This window comes from Pleurodeles waltl, chromosome 12 (genome assembly GCF_031143425.1).
Source record: "Pleurodeles waltl isolate 20211129_DDA chromosome 12, aPleWal1.hap1.20221129, whole genome shotgun sequence".
Classification (NCBI taxonomy): Eukaryota; Metazoa; Chordata; class Amphibia; order Caudata; family Salamandridae; genus Pleurodeles; species Pleurodeles waltl.
This window is the reverse complement of record NC_090451.1, coordinates 577,231,913-577,247,327: the sequence shown is the minus strand read 5'-3', so window position 1 is coordinate 577,247,327 and position 15,415 is coordinate 577,231,913. Positions and strand designations below refer to the sequence as shown.

Below are 15,415 nucleotides of genomic sequence, written 5' to 3'. Positions count from 1 at the left end.
CTACCTATTACACCAAGAGCGCATTCCACTAGGAAAAAACGCGCCACAATGGCTTTTCTAGGAATATACCTATGACAGAAATTTGTAAAGCAGCCACCTGGTCTATGCCTCATACATTCACGAAGCATTACTGTGTAGATGTGTTAACAACACAACAAGCCACAGTAGGACAGGCTGTATTGAGAACATTATTTCAGACAACTCCAACTCCTACAGGCTAAGCCACCGCTTTTTGGGGAGATTACTGCTTATTAGTCTATGCACAGCATGTGTTTCTGCAGCTACACATGCCACCGAACGGAAATGTCACTTACCCAGTCTACATCTGTTCGTGGCATGAGAAGCTGCAGATTCACATGTGCCCTCCCACCTCCCCGGGAGCCTGTAGCCGTTGTTAGTTGAATAAGAATTGTAAATTTGTAAATAAATATTATTTTAATACACATTATGTACATACATACCTACTCCATTGCATGGGCACATCTAGTATACTCACAACTCCTACCTCGCCCTCTGCGGGGAAAACAATCTAAGATGGAGTCAACGCCCATGCGCAATGGAGCCGAAAGGGAGGAGTCCCTCGGTCTTGTGACTCGAAAAGACTTCTTCGAAGAAAAACAACTTGTAACACTCCGAGCCCAACACTAGATGGCAGGATAATGCACAGCATGTGAATCTGCAGCGTCTCATGCCACAAACAGATGTACACTGGATAAGTGACATTTTCCATATATATATATGTTCGATGGCATGTGTAGCTGCAGATACACATGCTGTGCACAGTCCGCCGTCTGGTGTTGGACTCGGAGTGTTACAAGTTGTTTTTCTTCGAAGAAGTCTTTTCGAGTCACAAGACCGAGGGACTCCTCCCCTTTCGGTTCCATTGCGCATGGGCGTCGACTCCATCTTAGATTGTTTTTTTTCCGCCATTGGGTTCGGACGTGTTCCTTTTCGCTCCATGTTTCGGGTCGGAACGTTAGTTAGAATCTCGGAAAAAAACGTCGGTATTGTTTCGTTCGGTATCGGGTTAGTTAGCACAAATCGACACCGAATCTTGAAGAGCTCCGGTGGCCCTTCGGGGTAATTTCGATCCCCCGTCGGGGCCTGGTCGGCCCGACCGCATGCGACTTCAAGACTGATGGAACGGACCCCGTTCCGCTTCTGTCCTAAATGCCATAGCAAATATCCGTATACGGATCAACATCTGGTCTGTAACTTGTGCCTGTCCCCGGAGCACAAGGAGGATACGTGTGAAGCCTGTCGAGCGTTTCGGTCGAGGAAGACGCTCAGAGACCGAAGAGCCAGAAGATTACAAATGGCGTCCACGCTGACAGGACAACATCGGTTTGAGGACGAAGAGGAAGCGTTCTCCATCCCGAGTCGGATTCGGGGGAATCCGACGCCGAAGACATAACAACCGTGAGTAAGACGTCGAAATTTAGGACTCACGAAAAGTCCACAAAGGCCCAGGGGACGCCACTGCCAACAGGCCATGGCTTAACCCAAAAACTAGGTGACCGAGCCAAGCCACCGAAAAAGGGCATGCTAGTGTCGAAGTCATCCGACTCCGGTCGTGATACCGCCACACAGCAACCTCGGAGCCGAGACACCGGCTCCGAGAAAATTCGGCGCAGAGACAGCGGCACCGAAGATGTTCGGCACCGAGACACCGCGCCGAAATCAAAGAAATCTTCTTCGGAGCCTAAAAAGCCTACCAAAACGGTTTCGGTACCGAAAAAAGCCTCGGAACCGAAAATTAGTTCCTATACGGAGGAACAAGGACTAAACACCCAATTGCATAGATTTGGAGAAGAGCTTCAAACTGTAGACACTGACTACACTCAAAGGAGGCTTCACATCCAGGAAGACACAGGGAAGATAACCACTCTTCCCCCAATCAAGATGAAAAGAAAACTTGTTTTCCAACAAGGGGACAAGCAACCACAAGCAAAGGTGGTAAAGAAAGTAACACCACCACCTTCTCCACCACAATCAGCACATGCATCACCGGCGCAAACTCCACCACTGATGCACTCACCAGCTCATACCACAATGAGCCAGGATGATCCCGATGCATGGGACCTCTACGACGCCCCAGTGTCTGACAAAAGTCCAGACTCATATCCAACTAAACCGTCACCACCTGAGGACAGTACATCATATGCACAGGTGGTCGCAAGGGCAGCCGAATTCCACAATGTCTCGCTACATTCGGAACCTATTGAAAATGACTTTCTCTTTAACACCCTGTCATCCACCCATAGCCAGTATCAAAGCCTTCCCATGCTCCCAGGAATGCTAAGGCACTCAAAACAAATATTTCAGGAGCCAGTTAAAGGCAGAGCCATAACTCCAAGGGTGGAGAAAAAATATAAGGCACCTCCCACAGACCCAATATTTCTTACAACACAACTAACACCGGACTCAGTAGTTGTGGGGGCAGCTCGTAAAAGAGCCAACTCGCATACATCAGGCGACGCACAACCTCCAGACAAGGAGAGCCGCAAGTTTGATGCAGCGGGAAAAAGGGTTGCAGCACAAGCAGCAAATCAGTGGCGTATCGCCAACTCGCAAGCACTCTTGGCAAGATACGACAGGGCTCATTGGGATGAAATGCAACATCTCATCGAACACCTTCCCAAGGAGCTCCAAAAAAGAGCGCAACAAGTGGTGGAAGAGGGACAAAGTATCTCGAACAATCAGATACGGTCTTCCATGGATGCAGCCGATACAGCTGCAAGGACAATAAACACTGCAGTCACAATACGGAGGCACGCTTGGCTGCGCACTTCTGGGTTCAAACCCGAAATCCAACAGGCTGTGCTCAATATGCCGTTTAATGAATAGCAATTGTTTGGGCCGGAGGTGGACACTGCCATTGAAAAACTAAAAAAGGACACCGATACAGCCAAAGCCATGGGCGCACTCTACTCCCCGCAGAGCAGAGGCACATTTCGGAAGACACCTTTTAGGGGAGGGTTTCGGGGTCAACCCACAGAAACCAACACTTCACAGACAAGACCACCTACCTACCAGGGTCAATATCAAAGGGGAGGTTTTCGGGGACAATATAGAGGAGGCCAATTCCCAAGAAGTCGGGGAAAATTTCAAGGTCCCAAAACCCCTCAAAATAAACAGTGACTCACGTGTCACACAACCCCATCACACAACACCAGTGGGGGGAAGACTAAGCCAATTCTACGAATCTTGGGAAGAAATAACAACAGACACTTGGGTCTTAGCAATTATCCAACATGGCTATTGCATAGAATTTCACGAATTCCCTCCAAACGTCCCACCGAAAACACACAATATGTCAAAACAGCATATGGATCTTCTAGGACTAGAAGTTCAAGCATTACTACAAAAAGACGCAATAGAATTAGTACCATGCCTACAGAAAAACACAGGAGTTTACTCACTGTATTTTCTAATACCAAAGAAGGACAAAACTCTGAGGCCAATACTAGATCTCAGAACACTAAATACCTACATCAAATCAGACCACTTTCACATGGTCACATTACAAGACGTAATCCCACTGCTCAAACAGCAAGACTACATGACAACATTAGACCTAAAGGATGCGTATTTCCACATACCGATACATCCTTCCCACAGGAAATACCTAAGGTTCGTATTCAAAGGAATACATTACCAATTCAAAGTGTTGCCATTCGGAATAACAACTGCGCCAAGAGTCTTTACAAAATGCCTGGCAGTAGTAGCTGCACATATCAGAAGGCAGCAGATACACGTGTTCCCTTACTTAGACGACTGGTTAATCAAGACCAACATGCTAACAAGGTGTTCCTGTCAAACAAAGTATGTCATACAGACCCTTCACAAGCTGGGTTTCTCCATCAACTATGCAAAGTCACACCTTTTGCCTTGTCAAACACAGCAGTACTTAGAAGCGACAATCAACACAACAGAAGGGATAGCCACTCCAAGTCCACAAAGGGTTCAAACATTTCACAAGGTAATACAGGCCATGTATCCAACACAAAAGATACAAGCAAAGATGGTATTAAAACTCCTAGGCATGATGTCTTCATGCATAGCCATTGTCCCGAACGCAAGATTGCACATGCGGCCCTTACAACAATGCCTAGCATCACAATGGTCACAGGCACAGGGTCAACTTCTAGATCTGGTGTTGATAGACCGCCAAACATACATCTCGCTTCTATGGTGGAACAGTACAAATTTAAACAAAGGGCGGCCTTTCCAAGACCCAGTGCCACAATACGTCATAACAACGGATGCTTCCATGACAGGGTGGGGAGCACACCTCAATCAACACAGCATCCAAGGACAATGGGACATACATCAAAGGAAGTTTCACATAAATCACTTAGAACTGTTAGCAGTGTTTCTAGCGTTAAAAGCATTTCAACCCATGATAACCCACAAATACATTCTTGTCAAAACAGACAACATGACAACAATGTATTATTTAAACAAACAGGGGGGGACACACTCAACACAGTTGTGTCTCCTAACACAAAAAATATGGCATTGGGCAATCCACAACCACATTCGCCTAATAGCACAATTTATTCCAGGGATCCAGAACCAGCTAGCTAACAATCTCTCTCGGGATCACCAACAAGTCCATGAATGGGAAATTCACCCCCAAATACTGAACACTTACTTTCAAATTTGGGGAACACCTCAAATAGATCTATTTGCAACAAAAGAAAACGCGAAATGCCAAAACTTCGCATCCAGGTTTCCACACCATCAATCCCAAGGCAATGCTCTATGGATGAATTGGTCAGGGATATTTGCGTACGCTTTTCCCCCTCTCCCTCTCCTACCATATCTAGTAAACAGATTGAGTCAAAACAAACTCAAACTCATACTAATAGCACCAACATGGGCAAGACAACCTTGGTATACAACACTACTAGACCTGTCAGTAGTACCTCATGTCAAGCTACCCAACAGACCAGATCTGTTAACACAAACAACAGATCAGGCATCCAAACCCAGCATCGCTGAATCTAGCAATTTGGCTCCTGAAATCCTAGAATTTGGACACTTAGACCTCACACAAGAATGTATGGAGGTCATAAAACAAGCTAGATAACCTTCCACTAGACACTGCTATGCAAATAAATGGAAAAGATTTGTTTGTTACTGCCATGATAATCAAATTCAACCATTGCACGCATCTCCAAAAGATGTAGTAGAATATTTACTACATTTGCAAAAATCTAATCTAGCTTTCTCTTCCATAAAGATACATCTCACCGCAATATCTGCTTACCTGCAGACTACTCATTCAACTTCCCTATTTAGAATACCTGTCATTAAAGCGTTTATGGAAGGCCTAAAGAGAATTATACCACCAAGGACACCACCTGTTCCTTCATGGAACCTCAACATTGTCTTAACAAGGCTCATGGGTCCACCTTTCGAACCCATGCATTCTTGTGAAATGCAATACTTAACGTAGAAAGTTGCATTTCTCATTGCCATCACATCTCTAAGAAGGGTGAGTGAGATTCAGGCATTTACCATACAAGAACCATTTATTCAAATACACAAGAATAAGGTAGTTCTATGAACAAATCCAAAATTCTTACCAAAGGTTATCTCACCGTTCCACTTGAATCAAACAGTAGAATTACCAGTGTTCTTCCCACAGCCAGATTCGGTAGCTGAAAGAGCACTACATACATTAGACATCAAGAGAGCACTAATGTACTACATTGACAGAACAAAACAAATTAGGAAGACAAAACAACTATTTATTGCCTTTCAAAAACCTCATACAGGAAATCCAATTTCAAAACAAGGCATTGCTAGGTGGATAGTTAAGTGTATTCAAACCTGCTATCTTAAAGCAAAAAGAGAGCTGCCTATTACACCAAAGGCACACTCAACCAGAAAGAAAGGAGCTACCATGGCCTTTCTAGGGAATATTCCAATGAACGAAATATGTAAGGCAGCAACCTGGTCTACGCCTCATACATTTACCAAGCACTACTGTGTAGATGTGTTCACTGCACAACAAGTCACAGTAGGTCAGGCTGTACTAAGAACATTATTTCAAACTACTTCAACTCCTACAGGCTGAACCACCGCTTTTGGGGAGATAACTGTTTACTAGTCTATGCACAGCATGTGTATCTGCAGCTACACATGCAATCGAACGGAAAATGTCACTTACCCAGTGTACATCTGTTCGTGGCATGAGTCGCTGCAGATTCACATGCGCCCACCCGCCTCCCCGGGAGCCTGTAGCCGTTTAGAAGTAGATCTTAAACAATTGTACATTTGTAAATATATTACTCTAAACCTTTATTATGTACATAAGTATTCATTCCATTGCATGGGCGCACTATTACTAATATACACAACTCCTACCTCACCCTCTGCGGGGAAAACAATCTAAGATGGAGTCGACGCCCATGCGCAATGGAACCGAAAGGGGGGGGAGTCCCTCGGTCTCGTGACTCGAAAAGACTTCTTCGAAGAAAAACAACTTGTAACACTCCGAGCCCAACACCAGACGGCGGACAGTGCACAGCATGTGAATCTGCAGCGACTCATGCCACGAACAGATGTACACTGGGTAAGTGACATTTTCCATATATATATATACATATATATATATATATATATATATATATATATATATATTCTCTGAAAAAAGCAAAGGTCACAGAAGCGTTATAGTTAGGAAATAGAATTATAAAAAAAACTTTAAAATTCACTTAAAACACCAAAGGTTATAGGGATATTATAGTTAGGTTTTTAATTTATTCGCACAAAACCATAGAATTTCAGCAGTTATAGTATAGTGCATTGCAGGGACGTAAGTTATAGTTGGATCTTGTAACTATAACTGTTGAATTTCTATGGTTTTGTGTGAGTAAATTCAAAACCTAACTATAAAGTCTCTGTAACCTCTGTTTTTTTTAAGTGAATATATATATATATATATATATATATATATATATATATATATATATATATATATATATATATATATATATATTGCCAGTAGGTAGTTGTAGTTTAGACCTAGTTTCCATATAAGAAGAGTTTTTTTACTTTTATCTTCGGCGCCATTTGATGAATCTTAACGAAATTTTCCCCAAAAACTTTTCCTATCATCTTGTTGTACATGGGAAGTTTTGGAGTGATCCGTTAAGTGGGGGCCGGGAAAAAGGGGGGGCTAAAAAAAAAGTGTTTCCCATTATAATTTCCATAGGGATTTTGAACACAACTACAGCCCGAACAGCTGGACAGAATTACACCAAATTTGGCAGAAAGGTAGCCCTTTGTCCAGAAAGAAGTCTTTTTGTTGTTTAGCGTAAATCAGTTCAGTCGTTTTTGAGATATTAAAAGAAAACTAAATATGTATATCTGGAGGCGTGAACACTTAGCGAATCCACTCACGGCGTATTCACGAACCCTCAAGCCACATGAAAGCTTTCATTGGTTGGCTGCAACCTGATTGGAAAGTTGTGACTGACATTTTCTGTAATGGGGAATGGTCTCTGGGGTTGAAATGTAGGAGTAAAGCAACTGGTATGGCATTAGGGGTCAGGGTGGCGGTTCTCTGACCTTAAGAATTGTTTAGCTGAGTGGTTATTATGACAGGTTATGAGTTTTTTTAAATCATCAATATGTTTTTTTTAACGTGATGTGGATATTTGCAAATCCGTCGCAATGCTCAGTGTGGCCCCCTGTGTAGCACTGCGATGAATTCACGAATCACATTAAAAAAAACATTGGCACACTCACCCACCCACTTAAGACATTATGCACCCACTCAGAGACCCTTTCAGACACTCAAACACTCACTCACAGACCCACTGAGATGCTCACTTGCCCACTCACAGACCCACTCGGACATTCACGCACCCACTCACAGACCCACTCATGCACCCACTCACAGACCCAGTCAGACACTCACACACCCACTCACAAACCAACTCAGCCACTCACGCACCCCCTCACAGACCCACTCATGCACCCACTGATAGACCCACTCAGACGCGCACCCACCCATTCACAGAGACATTCTCACACCCACTGTCGCACCTAGAGACACACCCTCACACCCCCACTCTCATACCCACATAAAACCTCTTGCTCCCAGACAGATGCTTATACCCACTTTCAGACCCAGAGACACCCTCTCACACCTATTCTCACCCCCCAGAGAGACAGATCCTGCAGTAAAACCGTGCCACGCTCATTCAAAATCAGTGCATGGTGGGAAGTTCGGTGGCTATAGAGGGGTTGGTTGCAGGCCCTACGGCCTTCCCCTTCGGCCAAGCTCAGCATTGGTTGGATTAACATGCAGTAATTAAAATTACTTTATGTTAAAAAAAACATAGAAATTCACCGAAAAAAAACAACGGTTACAGGGATGTTATAGTTAGGAGATAGAATTAAAAAAGCATAGAAACTCACTGGAAAACAAACAAAGGTTACAGCGATGTTATAGCCCCGGATCGTTCCCTGAGGTTACTATAACTTGCGCCCTCGTAATGCACTGCTATTTACCCCATATATTACAGCACTCATGACAACTTCTATAATGTTATTAAAAATATAAAGGAAACATTACCAGTCAAATTGTTGGAGAAAAAACTGTGCATGGCAGGGGCTCGAGTTATAGTTACTTTAAGGCGCGAGTTATAGTTACTTGAAATAACTCCAACTATAACTGTTGAATTTCTATGTTTTTGTGACTAAATTAGAACCTATCTATAACGTCCCTGTAACTTTTTTTTTTTTTTAAAGTGGACATTATTATTATTATATATCTATATATACATATATATTCACTGAAAAAAACAAAGGATTCTGGAACGTAATAGTTAGCAGTTATAGTATAGTTATACTTATGTAAAGAAACTATCCCTTGTTTCCTAAATATACTTTAGTCCTTTACATTACTCATGAGTTATATATTCTTCAGATAAGTATAATTATTATAAGTATAACTGATGAATTTCTATGGGTTTGTATGGGTAAGATGTCAACTTAACTATGATGTCCCTGTAACCTTTGTTTTTTTTTTCAGGGAATTTCTATTTTTTTTTTAAATTTCTTTTAACAGATACATTAATATACCCCAGCCCCGTGCACAGCCCTTGGCCGAGTGCTGCGGGGGTTGGCTGCAAATCGTGCGGCCAATCCTCCTTCATGCACCCAAACCCAAGCTGCACACTGCTGGTGTTGGATGCACTGGGTGCTTTTTTTTTTTAATTTATTTTTTTTCCTTTTTTTTTTTTAATTTATTTTTTTTCCTTTTTTTAAAAATTTCTGTATGGATCCACCGCGGATTCACACATGGGGCCACGCTGAGCCCAGTGGGAGGATCGGACAAAAAAGGCACCCTTCTATGTGTTCTGCACTGTTTTTTCCAACCCAGCAGCCGATGCAACAAACCAAACAGCCACCACAACTTTTCTGTCAGGTTGCGGCCAGCCAGTCAGGGCCTTGCTTTTCCCCTGGATCCAAAAATCTACCACCGGTGGATCTGCAAAGAATCCGCATCCCTAGATGTCTATATTTTTTTAACCTTAAATAACTCCAAATCTATTGAACAGATTTACACCAAATCACAAAAAGCACAGTCTGCGGACCAAGACCTAGCTTCCTGTCAAAAACTATGTAATTCCTTTCCACATTTCGGGCTGTAGCCGTGTCTACAGAATGCAGAATTTCCAGAGACACAGAATGGGGGAAAAGTGTTTTGGAGCCTCCCCTGTATCTCGGTCCCTGGTGGTGTATCACGACAAAACTTTCAAGGCACCAGCTAAATTGAGTGTTGTATTAGTTTTGAAAATTCTGTGAAGAATTGTTAAACTGTAGTTCTTGGCAAAACAAAAAATGCTCCCATCTATGGGAAAAAAAGTGGTCTTAGCTATAATTACCGGTAGATTTTATATATATATATAAACATATTATACACATGCTTTGCACATCCCACCATCTAGTGTTGGGCTCAGAGCGTTACAAGTTGTTTTTTTTCGAAGAAGTCTTTTCGAGTCACGAGATCGAGGGACTCCTCCCATTTCAGCTCCATTGCGCATGGGCGTCGACTCCATCTTAGATTGTTTTCCCCGCAGAGGGTGAGGTAGGAGTTGTGTATTATAGTAATAGTGCCCATGCAATGGAGTGAATATGTATGTACATAATGTAGTTTAAAGTGATATATTTACAACGTTACAAATGTTCAAGATCAACTTCAAAACGGCTACAGGCTCCCGGGGAGGCGGGTGGGCGCATGTGAATCTGCAGCGACTCATGCCACGAACAGATGTACACTGGGTAAGTGACATTTTCCGTTCGATGGCATGTGTAGCTGCAGATACACATGCTTTGCATAGACTAGTAAGCAGTTATCTCCCCAAAAGCGGTGGTTCAGCCTGTAGGAGTTGAAGTTGTTTGAAACAATGTCTGTATTACTGCTTGGCCTACTGTGGCTTGTTGTGCCGTTAACACATCCATGCAGTAGTGTTTAGTAAACGTATGAGGCGTAGACCATGTGGCTGCCTTACATATTTCAGTCATTGGAATATTTCCTAGAAAGGCCATGGTAGCACCTTTCTTTCTAGTCGAGTGTGCCTTTGGTGTAATAGGCAGTTCTCTTTTTGCTTTGAGATAACAAGTTTGAATGCATTTAACTATCCATCTAGCAATGCCTTGTTTTGAAATTGGATTTCCTGTATGAGGTTTTTGGAAAGCAATAAATAATTGTTTTGTTTTCCGAATTTGTTTTGTTCTGTCAATGTAGTACATTAATGCTCTTTTGATGTCTAATGTATGTAGTGCTCTTTCAGCTACAGAATCTGGCTCTGGGAAGAACACTGGTAGTTCTACTGTTTGATTCAAGTGGAACGGTGAAATGACTTTTGGTAAGAATTTAGGATTTGTTCGTAAGACTACTTTATGCTTGTGTATCTGAATAAATGGTTCTTGTATGGTAAATGCCTGTATCTCACTTACTCTTCTTAGAGATGTGATAGCAATTAGAAATGCAACTTTCCATGTTAAGTATTGCATTTCACATGAGTGCATAGGTTTGAAAGGTGGACCCATGAGTCGTGTTAAGACAATGTTGAGGTTCCACGAAGGAACTGGTGGTGTTCTTGGTGGTATAATTCTCTTTAGGCCTTCCATAAACGCTTTTATGACTGGTATCTAATGAAGTTGAGTGCGTAATTTGCAGATAAGCTGAAATTGCGGTAAGATGTATTTTAATGGATGAAAAAGCTAGCTTTGACTTCTGCAAATGTAGTAAGTAGCTTACAATGTCTTTAGCAGATGCATGTAATGGCTGGATTTGATTATTATGGCAATAATAAACAAATCTTTTCCACTTATTTGCATAGCAATGTCTAGTGGTTGGTTTCCTAGCATGTTTTATGACCTCCATACATTCCTGTGTAAGGTCTAAGTGTCCGAATTCTAAGACTTCAGGAGCCAAATTGCTAGATTCAGCGATGCTGGATTTGGGTGTCTGATCTGTTGTTTGTGTTGAGTTAACAGATCTGGTCTGTTTGGTAGTTTGATATGAGGCACTACTGAGAGGTCTACTGTAGTAGTGTTGTGTACCAAGGTTGTCTTGCCCAAATTGGTGCTATTAGTATGAGTTTGAGTTTGTTTTGACTCAATTTGTTTACCAGATATGGAAGGAGTGGGAGAGGGGGAAAAGCGTATGCAAATATCCCTGACCAACTCATCCATAACGCATTGCCCTGAGACTGATCCTGTGGGTATATGGATGCGAAGTTTTGGCATTTTGCATTTTCTTTTGTTGCAAATAGGTCTATTTGTGGTGTTCCCCATGTTTGGAAGTAAGTGTTTAGTATCTGGGGGTGAATCTCCCATTCGTGGATCTGTTGGTGATCCCGAGAGAGACTGTCTGCTAACTGATTCTGAATCCCTGGAATAAACTGTTCTATTAGGCGAATGTGGTTGTTAATCGCCCAATGCCATATTCTCTGTGCCAGGAGACACAACTGTGTCGAGTGTGTTCCTCCCTGTTTGTTCAGATAATACATCGTTGTCATGTTGTCTGTTTTGACAAGAATGTGCTTGTGGCTTATTATGGGTTGAAATGCTTTCAACGCTAGAAATACTGCCAGTAGTTCTAAGTGATTTATGTGAAACTGTCTTTGGTGAGTGTCCCGTTGTCCCTGGATGCTGTGTTGATTGAGGTGTGCTCCCCACCCTATCATGGAGGCATCTGTAGTTATTAAGTAGCTAAGGCACCAGTTTGGGATCCATCCAAACACTTTATTCCAGAGTGAACAACAACTCTCCTTTTCCTGATGCATTGTCTCACCTGTGATCAAGGCAGTTGGAGCCGAAACGCGTCAGGAAAAGGAGAGTTGTTGTTCACTCTGGAATAAAGTGTTTGGATGGATCCCAAACTGGTGCCTTAGCTACTTTTGTTCTATGTTAAGATGGGATGCTTCGCCCTCATGCAGAGGCTGCCCTGTCAGGGTCTGTGGCCCCTTAATGGAGCGTGTTGAACAAAGATTTATAATGAAGGGGCCCGACCCGCTTTCCTCGGTGAGAACCACGGCATTTATCCGAGACAGAAGGTCAAACTGAGGTGAGCAAGGGATGGGAGAGAGGTATTTTACCTCCCTTCTAGCTGTTTGGGACCCCCTTATAACGAGAGGAATATGGGCAACAACTTTAAACAAGGACACTTTTCCAGTATACATTGTAACTTTGGTGCCTAAAACGCTATTTCATGCAGTACAATGATTCAGCACCAGAGTTTAAGAACATGGAATGGTGCACCTTGGGACATGGAGTTCGTGATTATCAGGTCACATGATCAGCAATTTAAAAAGCACTGGCTTTGTGATCACTGGCATTGTCTCACCTGTGATCAAGGCAGTTGGAGCCGAAACGCGTCAGGAAAAGGAGAGTTGTTGTTCACTCTGGAATAAAGTGTTTGGATGGATCCCAAACTGGTGCCTTAGCTACTTTTGTTCTATATATATATATATATATATATAGTAGTTTTCATCTTTAGTGCAGTTTGCCATCCTCCACTTTTATGGTGAGAACAGTATCTTGGCCACTGTTGGAAATGACATATCGAAGGGTGTGGTCAAGGTTGTGACATGTACAAACTACTGGCCGTAGTGAGGAATACAAACAATTGTAAACCGTATGTTATTTTGGTAATTCACAACATTTTAAAAGCATAAATAATCGCCCGCCTCATGCCTGTTAAAGCTAGATGGGTCTCAAAAGTGTCTCATTCTAAAAATTGGGTTGTGGTACTAAAACTTTTATAAAGCATGGCACTAGATGTAACATGTTAAAAATTCTAAATGGACACAACAAAGGACTTTGTGATTCATACCGGTTCTATTTTTTCTCTTAACAACTTATCAAGGACTTCCCCATTTCGAAGCAAGGCATTTTGCACAGGATCAGATCTTGCCTTATTTTGTGTAATTTCATGGCCAGTAAACTTTTGAGACATAGAGTTGAGGCTCACTGCACCAGCGGAATGGCACCCCTCGTAGCGTTGTTTCATGGAGTACCGCTCAAGGACAGTGGCAGAGTTGCAACGTTGTAATCTACTGCACCTCTACAAGGCACTCCTGCTTCGATATGCAGTCAAGATTGAAAACCACATTTGTACAGATGTTGCTGTTTAACCTGTTTCACTAAGCTAAGCCTCAGTCCCACCTTTCATGTTTATGCTTCACTATGTACTGCTTTGGTGATCATAACTGAAGCTGGGGAAGGAAACGTTACTTACCAGTAACTACAGTTTTCAAGCCTTGCTATTTTTTTATATACATGCCACAACCCCTACGCCCCCAACTTCACCCCCCTAACTTGCACCCCTTTTGGGGAGATTGTAACATTATTTACTCTTGATGTGCACTGAAAATTTAAACACTTACAGTCACTGAGAGGAGTTGGAGTTCTGTGTTCCTCCACTTCATTGTCTAGACTTTGGATCTCACAATGAGTTGATTATACTACTTATAGTCTTTGGTGTGTTTCAATGTTAATTTGGTGTATGCATCTACTGCTGTGTGAACTTTGACATGCAAACAGTAATTCAGGCATGTAATCTATGAAAATAACCAATATTGGCAAAGTTTAGATACTGGCAAATAATGTATTCTGGTGAGCTGGGTACATTGCTGCATGGACAATGGCTATGTGGGTTAATTAAGCCTAATAAGCCCTTCTGCCTAGATACAGTCTACATGTATGGCTGGTACAGATGATCACACTCTAATTTGGCTACCCTGTTTGATATCTTTACAGTACAGAACAATGCCCTTCCCTATTCTTTTGTCCAACAAAGGGTTATCTGTCAGCTTTAAATGAGAATGCCCTAGTCCTGATACCTCTATTGGACTGTAGCTACCAACCCTATTTGCCTTCCCACCAGTTCCCCTAATCCCAGCATGTTGGCAGAGATTAAAAAGGGCAGTACTTTGAACTAGGATACCTTCATACAGCATCCTCTCCAAATGGTAGTGAAGAAGGCATAAGCCCTCATTGATTTTCATGAGACATTTGCGAACCTAGATTCTCTTGTTGTACAGATAGCGCACTTTTTGGTGGCTGCCATACTGTGTAGGTATGTCATCAAAGTTGGGGGTCTTCTTCATTAACATGGCTTGAAAATTTCATGGAAAAGGCGCAACCAACCATGCTTTTCATTTGTGTACTCCTGATTTGTAGTGGGTCATTGTTCTTTCAAATTATTTGTGCAGTCGATAAATTGTTAATGTTATTCATACACTTGTTTTACCTTCATTGCCGGTTTTGTAATTGGGACTCATTCGTTGCGACTTGTATACCTCCTCATGACCTTTTGCTAAGCCACTGTGATGTATACCATAACTGTAGGACATTTACCTTAATTTCTGCAGGAGCATACAAGATGGGGAAGAGCAGTTTGTGAGCTGAAATGCAGATGTTTCTGCTATTAGAACTCTCTAGTGCTTCCAGCTGGATCATCTAAAACCTTTTTTCAACAGATTGAATTGCCTGTGGAGCGGTTCACAATCCTCTATCTTAGATACAGCCGCTTTACCCTTTGATCAGACTTTATCATAGTTATTTCATTTTTAATTGTGACTGGTCTTGAGAATTAAGGACTGATGAGGAGGTAATGTGCAACTTGTCTTTTTTAAGTATACCCGCATGCACTTTTAAGTTTTTTTGTTTTTTGTACACCAGGATATTCTCTTATTACACCGCCAGCTTCTTTCAACATAAAAGAAGACGGAAATACTTATTCTATGGACCAACAGAGATCAGAAAGAAGAGAAAGCTTTGTCAGTGTTACAGGTTAGTTGAGAGCGGTTACACACTGAGTTTAAAGGGTATTACATCAGTACATTTTTATTTTATACAAACATAGGATGATTGTTGT

General features: G+C 42.2%; 1 protein-coding gene across 11 annotated transcripts in view; it reads left to right on the top strand.

Moving 5' to 3' along the window:
• The window catches only part of LOC138268241 (butyrophilin subfamily 3 member A1-like), a 330,155-nt gene that overhangs the window by 236,452 nt on the left and 78,288 nt on the right, over positions 1-15,415 (top strand). For 10 of the 11 annotated variants that reach the window (XM_069217715.1, XM_069217713.1, XM_069217710.1 and 7 more), the window contains one exon: positions 15,220-15,330. The exons of the other annotated variant lie outside the window; for it this stretch is intronic. In XM_069217715.1, coding sequence (XP_069073816.1) covers positions 15,220-15,330 — 111 coding nt within the window. The remainder of the gene's footprint in view (positions 1-15,219; positions 15,331-15,415) is intronic. 11 annotated transcript variants of the gene reach the window in all.